We start from the raw sequence: 22946 nt of genomic DNA, 5'->3' as shown, positions 1-22946 counted from the left end.
GAAAGAAAGCAAGTGACAGCTGTTTAGTGCTACTACTACTACTACTATTTAGCATTTCTATAGCGCTACAAGGCATACGCAGCGCTGCACAAACATAGAAGAAAGACAGTCCCTGCTCAAGGAGCTTACAATCTAATAGACCAAAAAATAAATAAAGTAAGCAAATCAAATCGATTAATGTGAACGGGAAGGAAGAGAGGAGGGTAGGTGGAGGCGAGTGGTTACAATTGGTTACGAGTCAAAAGCAATGTTAAAGAGGTGGGCTTTCAGTCTAGATTTAAAGGTGGCCAAGGATGGGGCAAGACGTAGGGGCTCAGGAAGTTTATTCCAGGCGTAGGGTGCAGCGAGACAGAAGGCGCGAAGTCTGGAGTTGGCAGTAGTGGAGAAGGGAACAGATAAGAAGGATTTATCCATGGAGCGGAGTGCACGGGAAGGGGTGTAGGGAAGGACGAGTGTGGAGAGATACTGGGGAGCAGCAGAGTGAATACATTTATAGGTTAGTAGAAGAAGTTTGAACAGGATGCGAAAACGGATAGGGAGCCAGTGAAGGGTCTTGAGGAGAGGGGTAGTATGAGTAAAGCGACCCTGGCGGAAGATGAGACGGGCAGCAGAGTTTTGAACCGACTGGAGAGGGGAGAGGTGACTAAGTGGGAGGCCAGCAAGAAGCAGATTGCAGTGGTCTAGACGAGAGGTGACAAGGGTGTGGATGAGGGTTTTGGTAGAGTGCTCGGAAAGAAAGGGGCGGATTTTACGGATGTTGTAAAGAAAGAAACGACAGGTCTTGGCAATCTGGCAACCCTCCATTGCCTCAGGTACAAAATTAGATTGTGAGCCCTCCAGCCACTGAGAAATACCTAGTGTAACTGAATGTAACTCACCTTGGGCTACTATTGAAAAAGGTGTGAGCAAATCTAAATAAAATAAAATCCCCAAAATGTATTAATTAACATTATAATTGTGTTCACATTTGGGTAATAACTGAGAAAATGCTGTTGCAAATGACTTGAAATAAATATATATCACAAAACTGGAAAATGCTGGCACATTTAGGGTCCTGTTTACTAAGGTGCGCTAGTGTTTTTAGCGCTCACTAAAAATTAGCGCACACTAATACTAGAGACACTGGCTTAGTAAACAGGGCCCTTAGACTGACTGGACTTCTGCATGAAGGTAGCTCTGTCCTCATTATTGAATATATCTCTTTTAAATTGTAGTAATAAACAATATTAAGTGCATTTTTATAATAATACCACTGCATCCACACGCCATCTTTCTCCTTTCATCTAGGCACAGGAAAAAAAAAAAGATTTTAAATGCTCCCAGGTTTCAACTTAATTCATGTTTAATGTGAGATATAAATGTCATAAATAAGTTAATAAATAAACAGAAACTCTGAATGTTGAGCACCCGATTATCATGGCATGATGTTTTAGTGGCCCTTTACCAGGAGAAAAAAAAAACAAATCTCTGCACGAATATAACACATGCGAGGGAGTTCCCACCAAATGACACACTGATTACCGGTACGATGTATAACAAATTACTACTCTACCTATGAGAAGTTATTCCGTTATTACACTTCTGCTGTGTCCATCCGTATGCTGCACAAGCTGGCATGTTCGAAAATATGTGAGATTAAATAAAAATGCTACCAACATGGATGGAGTACCTCATAGGATTGTTTGCTTTTGTTTTGAGTGTACGCAGAACGATGGCTGCGCCGGGAAGGGGAAACAAAGACCAACCTAAGTAGCTTCAACTTTTGGCATCATGCCGTTTCCTGTTCTTCAATCAAACTTCCTTGCCAAGCACTGTCCTTCTTTCTGTCTTTTGCTCATGACATGACCTTCATATGCCGCGGATGGATGACATCAGGGCCTCCTGACGTGCGGGAGGGTGACGTCACGGGGCTCCTGGCAGAAATGCTGTGGTGGAGACCGTCGCTCTTGCTGAACTGTTCCCGGGGCGCCGCGTGGCGGGCTCAGGCTGGGAGTCGCGGTCTGCACGGGGAAGTTCCTTCCCGAGACGTTCTGCTCTTCCAGCACGAGCGGCCCCGCTTCTTCCGCCTCCTGCGCCTGTTTTGCGCTGGCCAGGCTGGATTCTGGCTCTACCTGGCGCAATTTGGCTTCAGTAGTCTGCGGGCTTCCCCGAGAGAGAGGAGCCCGGATACGGCTGGAAAGCCTCCCGCCCCCAACTTTCGAACTGTGCTATGGCGCTGGGGATTCACCCTGAGCTGCGTAATCGTGGGTGAGAGTCCTGAGGGGAGAAGTTAGAGCAGGGCTTTTCAAACCTCCGCTGGGGACTGCAGAGCCGACTGAGGGGCCAAAGTTCAGCCTAAAGTTACCTAACACAATCCTAACACACACAGAAAAATTGCTGCTCGGTACCGTAAGCAAATAACTTTCAAATTGGCTCGGCGTAAAACATGGGAATTAACACCAAACGCATGCGCTTTGCGCACATGGGCCTGCGCTGTTGGCAGATTTTAGCGCTTGCATTGCATAAATTGATGGAATGCTATTCTGTATGTTGAATAGCATTCCAACACACACATACATATATATATATATGTGTGCAATATAACAGTGCGCATGTACGATATTGTAAACTGGCCAGTACTTTTTGTTTAGTGTACCTCCCATCAATTCTGTGTTTTTATTATACCCATACTTTTAATTTTCATGGAGGTGGGAAAAAGTTGTGGGTCCTTATGCTGGCAGTAAAGGGACCTACACCCCAGTGTTAGAGAACTAGTTTGTACTCAGCCTTCCAGAACTTCCTTTGCATCTATACGTTGCAAAATGGCTGCTGGCGGTCTCACCTGCCTGCCCTGTTGGCAGCCCCCCTCCATCCACCACTAGGCCCCCTGCATTCAAATTGGCAGCGCTTCACCACTGTATGAAAGCGGCAGATCACCTCCCTTCGGGCCCTCCCTGTGTCCTGCTCTCGCGGAAACTGGAAGTTACATCAGACGAGGACGAGACACAGGGAGGGAAGGCCCGAAGGGAGGCGATCTGCCGCTTTCTTACGAAGGTGAGGCATTGCCGATTTGAATGCAGGGGGCCTGGTGGCGGACGGAGGGGGGCTGGGTGGGTGGAGACTTGGGACTGCGGCACTGGTGGCCTGAGAGCAGAGGGGGCGGGGGGGCCGGCCATGCCCTGGACCCTGCTTAGTCTCTTCGGCCCTGGTTAGATTGGGTTTAAATGTGCTGTGTGGTAATATCTACCTGAGGCTTTGTATACAGTTAGAACCTGCACAAAGTTCATTTCTACAAAGGACACACACAAATTGTGTGCTAAGGCCCTGTTTACTAGGCCATGCTATAGGTGCGCTAGCGTTTTTAGCACACACTAATGGTTGAGACACCCATAGGAATATATGGGTGTCTCTAGAGTTAGCGCGTGCTCATTTTTAGCACACGCTAAAAATGCTAGTTCACCTTAGTAAACAGGGCCCTCGTGTACTCTACTGCATCTGCCCCTGAATGCCATGCATTAGACCTGTGCACTAAAGCTTAAATGGGGGTTTTCTTAAATTAAAGAAAAAGTGCACCCAATAGTAAGTAAATTGTATGGTAAAGCTGTGCACTAGCATGCTAACATGCATACATGGGTCTGTGCTAGCAGCTGTACTTGGCACATAAAGTTGTATTGTCACCTGGAATTGCATGTACCCACAACTGTGCATGTGCTGGAAATGTGCACATGCAATTTTGCTATGCTATTATGTACAAAATAGTGTTTTTAGCAGATAAGCATTTGAATATTTTTACTGCAGTAATTGTATGTTTGACTTATTCTTGCTGTACACACCCACCTTGAGTGAATTCCTTTAAAAAGGCAGTAAATAAATCTGAGCGGACAGATGGTAAGGAGACTAAATACTGTACCCTGATGCAGACAGTCTGTCAAAATGTTTGTGTCAGAATGGATTACAGATTGAATCAGTATGAAGACTTGCTAAAGACTGAAAACTGAAGTAAGAACTGGTCTAGTGAAAGAATGATTAAAATGGGCTAATGATGAATTTAAGTAGCTAAAGACTCTGATACAAAGATAAATATTGTGAGTCTTCTGGTATTGATGTTTCATAATGATAATTTAATATACCGTATATATATATATATATATATATATATAAATCTTAGATGGAGACCAGATTTGATATTGTGGCTACTCTCCTATCCTTGCAGAAGAACCCTTTACTCCTCCTCAAACCCTGTATTAAAATCCCAGTGTTAGAAAACTCTTCAGTAAGCCATCTGCTGTTTTGTGCACTCCTATGCAGCAACACTGTTTAGCTAATGTCATTTTTACCTGGAGTTTAAATGAACTGTGCACGGACTACTTCCTGAAGCTTTGCAAACAGCTCATGCACAAACTCCTTTCTACATAGTGTATCCACAAATCATGCACAAAAGCAGAGCTAACCTGTGCACAAAGCCTAGTGCATTTTACTTTATTGGTTCCTGTATTTTCAGGATATCCACAGTGAATATGCACAAGAGAAATGTGTATATAAGTTGCATAAAATGCAGGCCTATATCATATTCACTGTGGATATCCTGAAAACACAGCTGGTGATAGGGTCCCCGGGACAGGTTGGGAAGCCCTGTGCCATAAATATAAAAGGTTATGGGTCTGGAGCTCATGGGAGTTCCTTTGACTGATACTAGGAGAGGACTTTCTGGGTCTGAGCCTAGATCTGTTGTTTTTTTGTTGCAGGATCAGCAATTGTGATTGGAGGGTGTCTCTTCTCGCGGCGCTCTGTGAGCCGGATTGTCTTGCATGGTGGTGGGCAGCAGGTTACGGTCAGCACTGCGGACCTCTTTGGCCTGAAGCCAACCCACACGGTGCCCATATGTCATGTGTCCTGCATGGCACACCGCAGTGAGGTGCCTGCCATGATTCCTGTCAAGATCAAAGATTATCGTTTCTATTTCCTACTGGACAAGGAGGGGCAGATATATAACCCCAAGCTCTTTGATGTTACTATTGGCACCTATAGGAAACTGTGACATCACATGATTGCTGTGATGTCTTCAGGAGGTGCTAAAGAAGGATCAAAATTCTCACACCACTTATGACACAGACATTTTCGACATGACTCTGGACATAGCCTGGCAAGATTCTCGGTTGTTTTGTGCCTGGATCTTGAGGAGGAAGGTGGGAGAATCCACATTGTGTACTGAAACCCTAGCACTAGATAATTTTAGAAAATACATCTCATTTTAAAGTGGGGACAGTCTATAGCAATTGAAGGGCTTATTTCCAAAACCTGCTAAGTCCATAGAGGGGTTTAGAAATAAGCCATTCAATTGGTGATTAGGTTGTTCTAATGCACCCTTTAAGTTTCTTTGATTTTTGGAAATGGAGAGGGATGGTTTGGGTTTGACACTGGGAGGAAGAAGTCTGTTTAATGCATGTGATTTATTTTTTTTTTGTTCAAATCTGTTTATTGAGGGATCCTTTTATAAAGGCATGCTGAAAAATGGCTTGCAGTGGTGTAGGTGGGATTTGGGCACACGCCGATCCACTTTGTAGCGCACCTGTAAAAATGGCGTTTTAAAAATTTTTTCCGAAAATGCACGTGCGGCAAAATGAAAATTGCCGCGCGTCCCATTTTGGGTCTGAGACCTTACCACCAGCCATTAACCTAGCGGTAAAGACTCGCGCTGTAACCAGGCGGTAATGACCTACGTGTGCCAAAAGCCACTTGGTGCGTGTCTGTTACTCGCCCCTGAAAATAAAATATATTTTTCAGACGTACCCCAAAAATGAAATTGCCGCAAAAGCCATGTGGTAGTCGGGCGGTAACTCCGTTTTGCTGCACGTTGGGCACACGTAGATGCTTACGCAGCTTAGAGGGCCCCTGAAAGTTTAAAGGAACAGAACTTATTAGTGAACAATTCACAGTTAACAATGCAAAACCAGTGATGATCTAAGTACAAATGCTTATCTGAACAAACCTCTCCCCTCCAAAAAAAACCCCAAAACAACCCTTAATACTAAAGCCACTCAGTGCCACATTAATGCATGTGATTTTAACAGTGGGATGGTTGAAATAGGCACACCTGGCACATCACTCTGTTCCCTTGGAGCTGACGGCAGTGCTATGCCCATCTCAGCTCCACCATGGCCTTGTTAATTTTGTTCTCTGCCCTTTGTTGTAATCCTGGGGGCTTCCAGGGACTGATCTGTTTTAACTTTATCATGAAATGAGCACAGTGTGTATTTCACAATAGTGAATATAAGTGTACATCTCTGTATTAAAAGGAGTGAAGACTCTGCAGTGTATAAAGTGTAAATGATAGTGTGAAATTTTGTTCACTAGGAGTTCTTGGTGATCACTATTCCCAGCTAGGCTGCTTCAAGGGTTGTCCCGTACTTTAAATAATACACATAGTAATGTGGTATATGATGGCAGAAAAAACCCATTCTGTCTACCTATTTGGGCAGACTGCATAGACCAGGTGGTCTTGATGTGCCTTCAGTTTCTCTGCTTCGACTGTGCTTACATAAGCATACAGCTGATACACAGCCCAACACTCTTTCCCTCATTCTGCTTCACATCAGTCCCATGCATGCCCCACTTCTGCTAGAAGACCACCACACACCCTGTTACCCAGTTAAACTGCTGCTGATAGGGTCGTAATCACCAGCCCCAGTTAGTTCTTGCAAGTTGGATGGAGTCTTCCCATGGCTGTTAGGGTTATGATTGTTGCTATGTTCATATTACCTCGGTGCCTGATGCATTCATGCTGCTGTTAGGGTTGTAACTGCTACTTCGTGCATGCCACTCCTATTGGTTACACCTATGCTGGTTTATGCCTCTCTTCTCTTAAATAAAAAAACAACAGCACATACACAGCAACACCCCTATTCCACTTAAAGAGTAAAGAGGAAGAAGTATGAATAAATCAAATCAAATGCAATAGATCTCCTGGATTGTGGTTTGTATGTATTTAATTGATTTTTACTATTTAAGACCCAACACCTAAAACATTTATCAAGGAGTTGTCAATTTTCAGACCTCCGCAGTGACTTCTTTCACACAAGGAACTCACCCTGTGACTTACTGAATTCGTCATCGGTCTTATTCAACTTTTATTCTTATAAACTATTTCAACATTTTAAAATCTTTATAAAAATCATTTAGCTTATTTAAACTGATTGACTGAGTTCTCTATGGACCCATGCCAACATTGTCCATGTTTCAACATGCTGCATCAGGTCTGGTCCTATAAAACATAAATACTCTGTCAAGAAATATGTATCTCTTATTTAACAAATACAAAGAGACAACCCCAAAACATATCTCACCTAACAATATGTCTCCAAACCTTCCCATCTACAATGCACTGTTGAAATTCAAGTGTCAGGCAAATACATTAATGTGCTACCACTAGAGAGTATTGATTGAGAGATGACAGAAGTCTACATGAGAGATTAAAATTCGGAGTATATCTCTGGTTGAATAAGTACACGTTCCACCATTTTCTTGTTATACTGATTTTTTATACAGGCCTGTTGATTATGTATATTTGGGGGGATTTTTCCCTTTGATTGCTATTATCTTTTAAAGCACATTCTTTCATGTTTTCAAATATTTATGAGACATAGGATTTTTTTTGGAACCAATTGGTTTTCTGCATTGAAAGGCGTTTTTTTTTTTTTTTATTGGTTCTTTCCCCCCCCCCCCCACTTAATAAACCAATGATATTACCCCTACTCCTTTTACAGTTGAAGTATACCAGGAGGTGGTACTTATATTCATAATTGAATTTCCTCACTGGGAAGTTTTGAGGTTTCCTTTGATAAATTTTGGTATGTCCTAATGGAAACTGTGAAAGATTAGTAGCTTTATGGTACAAACTGGTCTATTTTTGAGCTTGCACTAATATTGCCATTAGCATGTAGCTATTTTTTTTAAATTGCCATATGAGCACTTACTGCCACCCATTTTGTAGGTGGTAAGGGCTCATGCGATGTCTGTGCAGTCACCAGTTAGTGTGTGGTAATGTAGATGTACTAACTGGTTAGAGCAGAAATGCGCACACGATACTCCATTTTTTTTTTTTGCTGCAATAGGTGTATGTTAGCGCCTAACAGCGTCGTAAAAGGGCTCCTAACTGAAAGATTACAGACAATGTAACTTGTGGCTCAGTAAGGGACACCCTACTTTGAAGAAACATTTTTTAATTGATCAAGTTTCCAGACGGATGGCATCTTGATACTTAAGCACCCACATGTAAGGAAGCCTAAGGGGGGAAAATCAACTCAATCCCAACAGAAAGCTACAGTGTGTACAGCCAAAAACAACATTTTGTTTTCCCTGAGTTCTCCCCAGCATGCCTGGAAGACTAAATGGCCAGTTCCCAAGAAATACTTGTCCCCATCATAGAAGAGCATTTCAAGAAGATCCTCTGTCCATATCCAAAGCAAAAGAAACAAGTGTGAGTAAAACATTTTCAGATTCCAAGCAGCTCTGCATCACCTGAGGTACATCTCAGCAGTCCAGCGTCAATTGAGCGTCCCAGAATTTCTAATAGTTTTCTTATGTCTGATCTGGACAAACTAATCAGAATGGTTTACCAAAATAACACATCTTTTAAAATTAAACAAAATAAATTAGCAAATCATCCATAAAAACAACAAAACACAAAAATTTTAAACATAGCAAGCTAACCTGAACCATCAGAACCAAGAAATGCAAGGGTAAAAAGCATTTTAACAGTGTTGTTGAAAGTACTTGGTCGAAATACTGAAGTAAAAGTGTACTTTAATACTTAAGTAAAAGTACAGTGAAGAACACATTAAGAATTTTACTTATGTCAAAGTAAAAAATTTACTGCCTAACAGTACTTTTGAAGTAAAAAATAAAAGTACCGCAACTACAATGAATGCAGTTATTGTTAACGTTTTTATCCCAACTTTATTGCACTACAAGTCAATCCACTTTGCTTTTAGTAAAACAAAATTTTGAAAATGACTGTCACTCATGTGAGTCATGAATCCAGCACAGCTAAAAAGGTGATCAACCACTGCAGTAGCAGGAAGTGAATTGCTCGGTTTAATAAGAAGTTCCTTCAAATCAGGCCAAGCTGCAATATTACTGGTGCCTTCTGACTGGGTCAGCAGGTATTGATCAAGGAAATCTCTATCTGAAATACTTGACTTCCATATAGCAAAGAGTGATTTATCATCATTGTCATTATCACCTGCATTAGTAGTGCTGTCTAATTCAGTACTTGCATCTTCATCTTTGTTGTCATCGTCGTTCTGTCCAATTATAGAGAAAGCTTTCTCAAAGTTTAATCATCTGTTATTCTAAGAACTTTTCATCTGATAGCAAACTCCGAGGATCTTCGAGAACTGAAGCAAAAATGTCAATTGTATGGGAACCCTTCAATATTTATGTGCATAATCAGTGAAGCAGGGCTTTTAGGTTCTGCTGTTTGGGCACCCCGTTATGGGCGCTTATATACACTAGTGCCAGGACTTTTGGGTGGCAGCATCTGTAAGTCCTCTTTCTACTCCCTGCCTTCCCCCACATTGACCTCTGATGCAATGTGCACATCCTAGAAGCAGAAGAGAGGTCATAGCTGCCCCAAGTGGTGCCTGTAGGGAGGACAGACCAAGACCCATGTGGAGTGGTGCAGCCAAAAGGCCTGTTCTATCCTCCCTATAGGCACCGCCTGGGGCAGCTATGATCTCTCTTGTGCTCCGAGGATGTGCACCTTGCACCAGAGGTCAATGTGGGAGGGGGGGATGAAGAGCGAAGGTCAATATGAGAGGGGAAGGGAGGGAGAAGTACAGAGAGGACTTTTGGACACTGCCATTTGGGCACCCCAAAGTCCAGTGCCAAAATGGCAATGTCCAAAAGTCATGAGCGCTCAAACGACAATGCCCAAAAGTCATGCACCAGTAACCGGCATGTAAACATTACCGCCTACCTTCTAGAGTTTATAAACCCACATGTGAGTGGAGGAGTGGCCTAGGGTGGTGGACTTTGGTCCTGGGGAACTGAGTTCAATTCCCACTTCAGGCACAGGCAGCTCCTTGTGACTCTGGGCAAGTCACTTAACCCTCCATTGCCCCAGGAAAAATAAGTACCTGTATACAATATGTAAGCCGCCTTGAGCCTGCCATGAGTGGGAAAGCATGGGGTACAAATGTAACAAAAAAAAATCCTGGTGTTTCTAGGCAAATGTATTTGCAGACATGTCCTCTTCCCTTTTTTGAAAGGAAGGATCCTTTGTGTTTTATTCCACACTTTTTTGAATTCCATTACCAATTTTGTCTACTCTGGGATGTTATTTCTGTGAAAAATACACAGCATCTTCCAGCAGGAAATATGATTCTTCTTTCAATAAAGGCATCAATCAGTCTGAAAATTAAACATTTAGGGCCCTGTTTACTAAGCAGTGCTAAGGGTGTGATCATCTTTAGTGCGTGCTAATGATTAGAATGCACTAAAGTTGCCCATAGGAACATATGGGTGACTCTAGTGTTTAGCGTGTACTAAAAACGCTAGCGTGGCTTAGTAAACAGGGTCCTTATATTCTAAAGCATTCCTGAAGCCTTGAGGAATAAAATCACCTGTTTCTATCTTTCCCCCCCAAACAAATGCACACATATACACAAAACTACCGCCAGCGTTAACAGGTGATTAGCGCTGCGTTTGTTCGCACATTATTGTGTGGGGAATGCACAAATGGTTTCATCGTGGCACTGAAACCATTACCGTAAACCGCATTAACATGCATTTAAATGCATGTAAATGTGGTCACCCTACAGCCATTTCTCACGTATGTTTAACATGGGAAACTTTACATCAAGTCCAGGGCACTGTTGAGAGGAGCGAGTGTCTAGCAGCACCCCTTCTCTCCCTCCAACCCAACTACCCTGCCTTAGACTGCTTTCTGCTCATCCCTCAAGCAAGAGTCAAGACACCCCAACACAGCCTAGCTCTCCCTCCCTCTTTCCTGATATTAAATAAAAAATATTCCCAGATAGTCTAATGGCCCCCAGACTCCCCCTCACAGAAATCCCTGATAGTGTAGTGGTCAATGCATCCCAGGCTGCACCACACAGGGCAAGGCGCAACCATTTTGAAGATGATGGCACCCGAATGTGGGAACCTTGGGTTGGGATCACAGGGTGAGGGAACGCTAGACTACCAGGGAGGAGGCACTAGACTACCATGGAGGTTATTTTAGGGGAGAGGGGGACCACTACACTACCAGGGATTTCTGTGTGTGTGTTGGTGAGAGGGGGCCATTAGACCACCCAGGAACATTTTTTATTTAATATCGGGAGGAAGGGACAGGCCAGCCATGTGTGGTTTGTTTGTTTTTTTAATGTCAACTTTCCTGTCAGTGCCTGAGCTAATCATAGCTCTGTCACTGATAGGAAAGTTGACATTTAATACCAAGCGGCAGATTACTTCTGCAATATTAATGTGACTAATTTGCATGCTCATTAATGTAAGCATGCCACAGCTATTTTTTTGTGCTGAGTTCGCAGTAGAGTGGAGACTGTACGGGTGAACCTTTGAGCATCGGCCCCCTTGGGTGCCCATACTGGTTGGTGAACAGTAGCTGCTCCAGAAGAATCCTGAGGACTGGGAATTCAGTTGGAAGTTCAGGATGCTGCTATTGTGATCCTGCAGAAGTGCCTGGGCTGCTGGAAGAAGCTGTGAGCCTCTGCCCCCTCCCCCACCACCACAGCACTTCTCCTGCATCTCCTGTGTGTGCTATGACATCCTCCCACACCCAGCGCCTGCATCATTCTGCACATCAGCCTTCCACCCACCTGTGTCTCTTCTCTTTTTAAATGCTCTCAGCTTCTGGCTTGTTCCTTCCACCTGTCTCCCTCCTCTTGCTCAGTAATCAGTATCCCTCCCTTTGCTGGGGTTTATGCTGGCCTTTAGTTCTGCTCTGGGAGCAGGAACCTTGCAGAGAATGCTTCAGAGACAAGTCTGGCAGCATTGCCATGGAAACAGAGACAAGCACACCCTTTCTTTTCATATAGCCCAACAGCAGGGAGGAGGGGGTGATGGTGGGGGAGGGGGGGGCTATATGAAGAGGGGAGGAATAGATTGAGCTGTGGATTTCCAGGGGAGACTGGATGAATGTAGAAAGGAGACCTGTACTTTCTTCATGCTGAAATCGATGTGCGTAAGCATTGCAAGATATTTGCTTTGTTTTTGCCAGGAACTGGTTTTGCATTTGGAGCCTGGGAACTGGTACTGACTATTTGTATAGGATAGTGTGATTGGCCTCAGAGAAGCAGTATACCCAGCCAGCATGCTGAATGGGGAATCATTATGATAGGGGAATCATGATTGATAGGCTCTAATCAGGCTGTAAAATGAGGTTATTTACCAGCAGGGGTTCTCCCATTTTGGGGAGAAGGCTCACTGTCTGCTATATTGAGTGGAGCAGAATGGATAGAGCCTAGGAACTGTGACTGGGGCTCCTGTGACAGAATTACAGTGGCTGTGCTGAATATGGAACTATAAGTCCCAGCATACCCTGCAGCAGAACCTAGATTTTCTCAGTCAGTTGTGATATGCAGTTACTAGGTAACACTGGAGTCCTGAACAGGGAATAGTGGAAGGGGAGAGAGAGACAGACAGAGAGAACAACAGAGATGAACAGCCTGCACTTTTCACACACTGCATTCCCAGCTGTGTGGAAACTGATTCCCCAAGGCTTTGACAAAGGTGAGAAAATACAGGTGTCCTGCTGCTGTTTTACTAGTGACTGGGGGTGTAATACCACAAGAGAGACTGCAAACAAAGGAAAAAGCAAAAATGGTGAATGAGTCTAGTGTTCAGAAGACCAACTACATGAGCTCAAGATTCCCTTCTGTCATTACTCACTGAGATAGGATGTCTCACATTCTGCTTCCTGCAGAATACAGTGTCTCCTTCTCTGTCCCTATATTTCTCTGCTCTCCCTGAAGTAGGCTGGCTGTCATCTTCTGTGGGACAGGGTGTCACTTCTTTTTTTTTTTTTTTCTCTCTGCTTTTTTTGGGTATGGTATCTATGAGAGGAGGATTTCTCTCTGCTCCCCTTGGTGTATTGTGTATTACTAAGTGCATCACGTGGTTCAAAATGTTAAGCTGTCACTGTCCTGGACATAAAGTGTCCGCTCTTCATTGTCTTTCTTATTGCTTACTATGTTGTAGGGTGTCCCTTGAATGATCCCTTTGGGCACGGTGGATCAAGGTGTCTCTCACTGTTCCTTGAGGGATGACATGTTCCTGCTCACTTTGGGGAAGGGTACTTCTCTACTCCTTTGAGTGTAGTGCGTCTTTCTCAATTCTCCCTGTGGTATCCTTCTGTCCTTCTTTCTCTTTCACTGCTCTTCAGGGCTTACAGTATCTTTTATATTGCTTCCCATGGGATAGTTTTTCTCTTTCAGTGTTTGACATGAGGTAGTATTTTATCTTGTTTTCCTTGTTCCCCATAGGGTATTTTGTCGTAGTAACATAATAAGTGGTGACAGAAGAAGACCATCTGGCCCATCCAGTCTGCCCAGCTATTCGGTCCACACTACTAGGGATACATCCAAGCTGACAGCCATAGAGTGTGACCACTGCAAGATTTCTTCTTATCCAGGATAGTCTTTGTATCTTCTTTTGTGCTGAATCATCCAGGGTAGAAAAGCATTTAAGATCCCCACTTAGTTTACACCTCTCCTGTGTATAACCACAAAGGTCTACATTTCTCTAAATGCACACCCTCCTATGTTCCCTGTGTTGCCTGCCAGCCGCACCTGACTACCAATCACCTGCATTTCCAGTAGGGATTAATTACAGGACCTGCAGCTTGCCAGACAAACCCAGCTGCTAGTTTGATTCCAGTATCCCAATATGATCTAAATATATTTTATTACTAGGAAACCACCCAGGCCCGCCAGTCAATTCTACCATCACAACCTGTGAGACAACCCAGCCATGCATATGTCTGGGCTTATCCCTAGGACTACTAACTTTTCCACCCTTTCCATTTTCACCAACTAAGGATCCTCTATCCATGCTCTCCTAAACTCCATTATGTTTTTAACGCGAGCATTCCATGATTCTACCACCTCTACATGAAAAAATATTTCCTGATGTTCTCCGTGGGTTGCCTATTTGGAACTTAATATCATGACTCCTTGTTCTAGAACATCTTTTTCATTGTCCCCCTCCCTCTCTCATGGTGGTATGGTAAGGTTTCTTATTCATTGCTCCTCACAGGGCAGGACACAGCATCCCAAATGTGTCCTGGTGACTTCATGGGAAACCTAGTTGGGTTTTCTAGATATTCATTGTGAATATACATGAGATATAACTGCCTGTAATGGGAAAAGAAAAGGGGAATGGATTTGATATGCTGTCTTTCTGTAGTTACAATCAAAGCAGTTTACATATTATATACAGGCAATGGAGGGTTAAGTGACTTGCCCAGAGTCAAAAGGAGCTGCAGTAGGAATCAAATACAGTTCTACTGGTTCTCAATCTGCTACACTATCCTCCACTCCAATGTGTATAGATATACCTTGTACATATCCTGAAAACTGACTGTGAAGTCACCAAGACAGATTTGGAAAGCCTTTGGGTAGGATGCCATCACTTCCCATGGGTTAGCACTTTTGTTTGTCACTTCCAGTCCTCAAGGGCCATTTACAGGTCAAGTTTTCAGTGCATCCCTATTGAATATGCATATATCTTCCACTTAAAATAACTACTAGAACTTCATCTATATATCAAACACCTTTATTCTTCACAATACTTATTTATTTCATTACACATTAATTAAAGACCTTCTTAAAACATCAACAACAATCCCTTACACTTACCTTTCATACCACTCTGTCACTCACATGGACCTATCCATTCATTCACTCACATGAGCTTATCACCCAGATTTGATTTTCACTGTTATATACAAACATCAACCTCTTACTATATAATAATATAAACTGAAAAGCATTAAGAATCCATCACTTGCAATGTTCAGAGGCAAAGTTTTAACAATCCATATTAAATACTGGAAAATAATTGTTCTCCATTGTATTCTTGGTTGATGAAAAGCTTATCTGCAATAATTCTCTCCCAGATCTTGCTCTTTGTGTATCAGGTGATTCGTCCTTGTCTCATACAACATTTTTTTCAAAACAGACTTAAATACTTCCCTTCAGCGATGTAAAAACCACTCTAGTTTGTTCTGTGCTGTTGCAATTCCCAGAATCCGGAATGTTTGTAACTTCGCCAAGGCCCTACACAAATTTGTGTTTCGCAAATAGCATCATCAGGGGCATCGACTATGAATGAAACACAAAGCAGTAAGGGAGTAAGATTATACAAACTGAGTTTTCAATCTTATTTACAATCACTTGACTTTTTAATTCTCTGGTTAAACATACCTTACAGCCATTTGGATAAACATAATCAGTGGCTTTTGCCCGGATGGGACACGTGCAGATAGTCAGAGTAACGGCGTCCACCAGAGTTAGATCATTGTGAACAGAGTTAGATCATTGTATGAAAAGCCATCAGCAATAGGAAAGCGGAGTGTATCTTTTTGATAAACATAATAACAATGGAGGAACTATTGTATATTATATAGTAAGAGGTTGATGTTTGTATATAACAGTGCTAGTACCAATCAGGATGTCACCTCTGTGGGGCAGCACTTTACAAAACCAGAACACTGTACCAGTGATCCAATGGTAAGAATCCTGAAAGGGAACTTTAAAACAATACAGGAACATAAAACCTTTGAAGTCAGAATGATTAAATATTTTGACACCCACCAGACAGGACTTAACAAAGATCTGGGTTTTCTAGCCCATTATAAAATTGCACTGCTTTGTCACCCTCCTATTCTCCCTGTGCCTCATCCACCCGACTCTTCCTGTCTCTCATCTTCCACCCCCATCCTGTTAGACTGTCACTGAAATGCTTTGATGTTTCACTTATATTTACTGTCATCTACCAACATTTGCTTATTTCCGATCTGACGAAGAAGGGCAACCTTTGAAAGCTAATCAAGAAATGTATTAAGTTATGGCCAATAAAAAAGGTATCATCTTATTTTCTTTTCCATGTTTTATTTTGTTTTATTTCTATTGATTACCTTAAAAAGTGGACTAAGATGGCTACCACACCTCTCTATATAACAGTGAAAATCAAATCTGGGTGATAAGCATGGCTGAATCCAGATTTTGGAAACTGAAATTCAGTCAGTCTCTAGCTAGATTTGCATATAATGGATATAGCGCATGCAAATTTCTCATGTATATTCATTGAAAACTTGACTGGTTAGATGTGTCCCAAGAGTTGGATTGAGAACCCCTGAGGTAGAGTTTCTTTAATTGCTCTCCATAGGTAGGGGTTCTGTGTTAGGGCTTCCTTTGGGTAAAGTGACTGTTTTATATCTTCCTTTGAGGTAGGGTGTCTCATTTCTTCCTGTGAGTCATAGTTTATCCATTTCATATGTTCCCATGAAAAGTCACTATCAGGCGTATTTTCGAAAGAGAAGGACGCCCATCTTTCGACACAAATCGGAAGATGGGCGTCCTTCTCACAGGGTCGCCCAAATCGGCATAATCGAAAGCCGATTTTGGGTGTCCCCAACTGCTTTCCGTCGTGGGGATGAACAAAGTTCATGGGGGTATGTCGGAGGTGTAGCAAAGGCGGGACTTGGGCATGCCTAACACATGGGCGTCCTCAACCCATAATGGAAAAAAATGGCGTCCCTGATGAACACTTGGACGACTTTACCTGGTCCTGTTTTTCTTACGACCAAGCCACAAAAAGGTGCCCGAACTGACCAGATGACCACCAGAGGGAATCGGGGATCACCTCCCTTTACTCCCCCAGTGGTCACTAACTCCCTCCCACCCTCAAAAACATCTTTAAAAATATTTTGTGCCAGCCTCTATGCTAGCCTAAAATGTCATACTCAGGTCCATCGCAGCAGTATGCAGGTCCCTGGAGCAGTTTTAGTGGGTGCAGTGCACTTCAGGCAGGCAGACCCAAGCCCATCCCCCCCATACCTGTTACATTTGTGGTGGTAAATGTGAACCCTCCAAAACCCACCAGAAACCCACTGTACCCACATCTAGGTGCCCCCTTTCACCTTTAAGGGCTATGGTAGTAGTGTACAGTTGTGGGTAGTGGGTTTTGGAGGGCTCAGCACACAAGGTAAGGGAGCTATGTACCTGGGAGCAATTTACAAAGTCCACTGCAGAGCCCCCTAGGGTGTCCAGTTGGTGTCCTGGCATGTCATGGGGACCAGTGCACTACGAATGCTGGCTCCTCCCACAACCAAAGGGCTTGCATTTGGTCATTTCTGAGATGGGTGTCCTTCCATTATCGCTGAAAATCAGAAACAACCAAGTCTATAGATGACCATCTCTAAGGACGACCTAAATTTCAGGATTTGGGCGTCCCCGACCGTATTATCAAAATGAAAGATGGACGTCTATCTTGTTTCGATAATACAGGTTTCCCCGTCCCTTCGCCATGACCTTTTGCGAGGACGTCCTCAGCAAAACTTGGGCGTCCCTTTTGATTATGCCCCTCCACATCGCTTTCTCCCATTGCTTTCATAGGATAAGGTGTATGTTTCTGTTTTTCTCTTTGCTCCTCAAAGGAGGTGTGTGTGTGTCTCTCTCTGTCTCGCTCTGTTTCTCTTTGCTCTCCATGGATTAGGGGTAAGATGTCTCTCTCTCATTGCTTCCTATGAAAGTTTCTTCTGTCTTAATGTTCACCATGGGCATTCATTGTGTTCTGTGGTATAAGGTGTTTTCTTCTCCCTATCATTGTTTTCCACGGGTGGTTGGTGTAACTTTCTGCTGCCCCTAGTTCAGCGTGAATGTCTCTTTAACAGTCTTTTTTGATTCTGTGAGTGAGCTAGGCGGGGAAAGTTGAGGAGCTGAGGATTATTTTCTTTCTCTGCCTGTCGCTGCCACAAGCACTGGAACAAGATGCCAGGAGCTCTCTTGTGGGTGAGCAGAGGGAGGAAAAGAAATACTCTATGGGTGGAGAGAGAGAAGAATTATGTGGATAGATAGGGGAGGCAGAATTGTAAGGAGAGTCATGGGGAAGAGAGATCTGCGCTGTCCTTGGTGCTGACTGGAATTGACTGCAGAAGCCCCAGCTGGCACCAGCTGCCATCCTCTTCATCCTTGGGCTGAGAAATTTCGCCTTCGATGCACACAGATAGCAGATATTTCCAAGCTACTGAAACATGGTGAGGGATGAACCTGTTGAGTCTGAATGATTTCTTTTCTTTTCAGATGAGCAGAGCTCATAGGTTGCATCTGATCACCCTTTGTAAGTTACTGATCTTTGTCTTGGCAGGGTAGGCATTATAAAGTGCATCCCAAACCTGGATCCACACAGGCAGAAGGAAGACATAGGGACAGGCTCCCATGCAAGCAAGAGAGGAAGCAGCAACAGATTAAAGGCTCAAGCTGCCGCTACGTGGGAGTCCTCCAGCTCCCATGCGTGTAAAAAGGGCCCTCCTGGAAACTCTGGTTTCTGCCTCCGCTGAACCCAGCACAATTCTGGTGATGCCTGGTGGTTCCCCAGCTCCGGGCTGCTGCTGTTGTTGCTGTGATCTGCCTTTAAGTGAAGACACTGCTCGCTTCCTCCTTCTGGCCATATTCATGCTGGGGTACCTTGTGTGTGGGGCAGCGATCTTCTCTGCCCTGGAGCACCCTCTGGAACTTCAGAACCAGCAGCGGTGGCACCGAACCCTTACCGCAGCCTCACAAAAATTTAACGTGAGCCCAGTGCAGCTCCAAGGTTTGCTCAAGGAGTATGAGTTGGCCATGGCCGCTGGGGTCAGAATGGATGCTCTCCGACCCAGATGGGACTTCCCAGGTGCTTTCTACTTTGTGAGCACTGTGGTGTCCACTATAGGTAAGAAACGGAGCTCACTGTCCAGCATGTTCAGAAATCCTACATGTCTCTAGCATGTGCTACAGAATATCTACTTGTCTTTCTAGCTCCTGCTATCGCTGTCTCTCTCTCTCTCTTATTTCAGAGGTTTAATCTCCTTGTTAGTGTCTTAGGGGTGACAGTGGAGGGAGAAGGGCTCTTCCTCATCTCCTTGGGTTAGGTCTTACTGGTGACTTCCAGCCATGACAGTCCCCAGCTATTGCTAAGCAACAGGGGCAGGAACACTGCAGTTGCTCTCCTGTAGAAGCTTCATGAATTTTCAGTAAGACAGGTGTGATATTAGAGTGTTATTCTTTCCTTATATTATGAAAAGGAACCATCTTGGTGGATGGAGAACTTCTGTGATTGTAGAGTAGTTGGTTATAATACTTGGGGGTACCAGCTTTCTAGTGAGGTTTTGTTCCATTCTCTATAGTTGTGGGTTGATGTTAGTCCCCAAACAGAAAAATTTGGGAATGCATGTACGTAGTCTTATTCTGGATAAGGGGTAGGTAGGAAGATCAGATTGGTGGACTGAGGGAGTGCAGATTTTCTCCTTCCTGCTCACTTCCAGGGATTAGCAAAGAACATATATATATGTATGACCTCTCTCTTCTCCTTCTCACCTGACCCCAGCAGTCTCTCCCCTACTTCTTTCTCCCTTCCTTACCCAATCCTAGCATTTGCTTTCTCTCCTATTCCTCCCAGGCTGGACTACATTAGTCCTCCCACCTGTTGATCTGCTGAATTCTGCATCCTCTGTGCTGGCTGACAAGAGGGCAGCTTTCTCCTTCCAGCCCACATGGACCAACACAAATACATCTTCTCTTCTCTTTCAAACTGAGAGAGTGTGGCTTCATCCTGTCCTCCACCCATATGGTCCAGCCTGTGCACAACACCCTTCTGTTTGCACACGAATGCAAGAAATTTTACTTAAGAGAAGAGACAGGAAGTCTCAGCTGCCCTGTTTGAGGAATTTTTTAAAATCATTATTTCCTTATTTTATTATGAGAATCAAGGTTGTACTCATTCTCCCTATTTTCCTCTCTTTTGCTTCTTGTATGTTTCCTATTTTATATTTTCTATTATCTCACACTTTCACTCTTAATAAGTCCCATCCTGCCTTCTCTCAGAATCTAACAGAAATGCTGCAGGTCTGGCCTTTCAGTAAAGATCTATAGAGGAGATTGCTTAGTGAGCTTGGATGGTCTGGGCATAGGACAGAAAGCTGCAAATTGGGTGAAGAGCTAGTTAAGCAATGAAGTCCACTCTGGTGAAGTTACAGTGGCCAGAGGGTACCCCAGGATTTCTACTAGGAGTAGCTCTTTTAAGTTTAGTTTAGTTTATTGGTACTTGATATACCACCTTTGCCAAACTAAGGAGATCAAAGTGGTTTACACAAAATTCAAATCAGAGAAAGGAAAATGAATTACAATTTTAAAAAACATACAAGAAAGAAATAGGAGATATCATTCATACAAAAGAAGCAGAAGTAAAGAATGGAACGATGGGAACAGGGAGGGGTAGTGGAGGACAAGGGGAAAGAAAAGAATAGACTACTCCTGAGAATGAGTAGATTAGTCACTATTGAAGGCTAATTTGAAAAGCCAAGTTTTTAAAGCTTTTTTGAATTTGTCCTGAGACAGTTCCCTTCAAATGTCCTTTGGGAGTGAGTTCCAGTGGTGGGATGCAGCAAAGAAGAAAGAGCAACAGGTACATTCCAAGCTGGCTGTGCACAGTACTGGATATCGAAAGAATGGAAGCCGTTCTGAGGTGGCCATATTGCCTTGTATAGGTCACTTGTAGTACTTCATCTCGAGTACTGTGCTCAGTTCTGGACATTGAAAGGATGGAAAAAATTCTGAGAAGGGCTACCGAAATTATACAAAATCTGCAACAGAAACCCTACAATGAAAACCTTGAAACACTCAAAATTTACTCTTTGGAAGTTAAAAAGGGAAGAGGAAGGGGTCATTTCCTTAGAAAGATAATTTTAAAAACAAGGACGAGGATAAGAAAGATTGACTTGGACAAGTAGTGAAACTCAACAAGCTGGAATAAATAGTGAATGAACTGAAAAAAAAAGGTGTGAGCAAAATCTAAAAATAAATTACTGGTAACCAAATTCTGCTGTCACCTCTGTAATTACAGAGGAAATAATGGGCAGAAAAAAGGGGCTATTGGACGGGAGGATAGCTAGATAGAATACGATCACATCTGCTTCCCTCCTATCACATCCCTCATTTCGTATCTCCTAATACTTATCCCCCACCTCCCTGCTCTCATCCCTATATTTCTGATCTCCCATTCTCCCACCATCTTCCCACGTTTCACTCCTGAATGACTGCAGTCTTCTCTCTCTCTCACACTTTCTCTCAGGGTACGGCCTGACCACGCCAGCCACCACCACAGGAAAGGCTTTCCTCGTCTTCTATGGGATGTTGGGCTGCTCTGGCACCATTCTCTTTTTCAACCTCTTCCTAGAAAGACTCATCACATTGCTGGGGGCTGCCATGAGGGCCTTCCGTCTGCACCAGCTAAGGAGTCGTGGAGTTTTTCCTAGGTTCCCAGGACAGCTGCGGAGACAGGAGGAGGAATGCTGGAAACCCTCTGTCTACACAGTCATGCTAATCCTGGCTGTGAGTGCCGTGGCCATCTCCTGCACAGCTTCTGCTATCTACAGTCCAGCTGAAGGCTGGCGCTATCTGGACTCCTTATATTTCTGCTTTGTAACCTTCAGCACCATTGGTTTTGGGGATCTAGTGAGTGGCCAGCACCACACCTATGAGCGACCAGCACTGTATGGCTTGGGGAACTTTCTCTTCATTCTGCTGGGTGTTTGCTGTATCTATTCACTTTTCAATGTTATCTCCATAGCTATCAAGCAGTCGCTGAACTGGTTGCTGCGCTCTTGTTCCTGTGGGCAGCTGCACCACCATCGGAAGCATCGTGTCACAGGCCCCACTCCTGCTAGACCCCCACGCAGTGAGGTTTCTGCAGACACGGAGGCTGTCTTTGAGAGTGAGGCTGAAGTTCGCCACATGTCGCTGGAGATGAGTGCCATCCGCGACTTCCTTGCTGCCTCCTCTTCCCCCTCCCCTACAGCACCCGCCACATCTACAACAAAAGCATCAGGAGTTGAATTTGGCAATGGGCACCTGAGAGTCGCCTGGAGAGACATGGCCAACAGTTTCAAGGGCTCAGGCAGCCTCCCCACCCACAAAGGTTGTGAGCCTGTAGACTTTAACCGCCAGAAGGGGATCTTAGGTGACATTGGTTCATTGGCCGTTATGAACAATAAATTAGCTGAAACCAGTGAACACATCTGCCCTGTAAGCTCTGTGGCTATGGATGGCAGCATTGAGTATGAGCTTCAGACATCTCCAGCCTCCTCACACCACATCCAGCGCCACCATTTCCCAGGGCTCCCAGCAACCATAGAGGAGACCAGCAGGCTAGGCCCAGCAGGTTCCAGTGGCATGGGTTCTCTGGCTGATATTGGTGATGGCCATGTGCTGAACAGCACAGGGGAATCCGGTGACAGGACTGTGTCCAGTGGGGTGGGGTCAACCCTTCGGGAAAAGGCAGCAGAAGACTTGGAAGCTGGCAGCATGCAGAGGCTGAGCGAGGACCCTGACTCTTCTGAATTCCTGCCCAAGGGTTTGTGGCCACAGCGGTGAAGACCCTGATGTATCAGTTGCTATCTTGGAGAGATGCCACAAGGATGAAACTCTATAGCAGTCCTGTGCCAACCCCAGCTGTGAGTCCTTGAAGCCACAGCCATTCCATGCAAAGGCTGGTGGCTCAGAACCCTACTGATCTGGTCTTATCCTTTTACCTGTTAGGATGTACAAATGCTGTGCCTGTTGCCAGTGAGCCGGGGATGGAAATGACTTACAGAGAAGAAGGGCCTTCGCTTGTTTATGTGCTGTGCTAAAAAAAAAACAACAACAACAAGCACAATTGACTGAATTCTTTTGGAAAAGAAATGGGAGCGC

The 22946-nt window shown here is 44.1% G+C and overlaps 2 protein-coding genes across 2 annotated transcripts; both read left to right on the top strand.

The window, feature by feature from the left end:
• Positions 1-1733: 1733 nt before the first annotated feature.
• On the top strand, positions 1734-5498 carry TMEM223 (transmembrane protein 223). Its single transcript, XM_030218204.1, has 2 exons — positions 1734-2247; positions 4725-5498. Exons 1-2 carry the CDS (start codon positions 1842-1844, stop codon positions 5015-5017), a joined length of 699 nt encoding a protein of 232 aa, XP_030074064.1. The 5' UTR covers positions 1734-1841; the 3' UTR covers positions 5018-5498.
• A 13011-nt stretch (positions 5499-18509) lies between these two features.
• Positions 18510-22628, top strand: LOC115481059 (potassium channel subfamily K member 12-like). Its single transcript, XM_030220056.1, has 2 exons — positions 18510-18930; positions 21328-22628. The coding sequence occupies exons 1-2, from the start codon at positions 18510-18512 to the stop codon at positions 22626-22628; spliced, it is 1722 nt and encodes a 573-aa protein (XP_030075916.1).
• Positions 22629-22946: the final 318 nt, after the last annotated feature.

The sequence above is a fragment of the Microcaecilia unicolor genome, chromosome 11 (genome assembly GCF_901765095.1).
Source record: "Microcaecilia unicolor chromosome 11, aMicUni1.1, whole genome shotgun sequence".
In the NCBI taxonomy this organism is placed as follows: domain Eukaryota; kingdom Metazoa; phylum Chordata; class Amphibia; order Gymnophiona; family Siphonopidae; genus Microcaecilia; species Microcaecilia unicolor.
The sequence above is the reverse complement of the archived record's forward strand: the minus strand, read 5'-3'. Positions and strand labels throughout refer to the sequence as shown.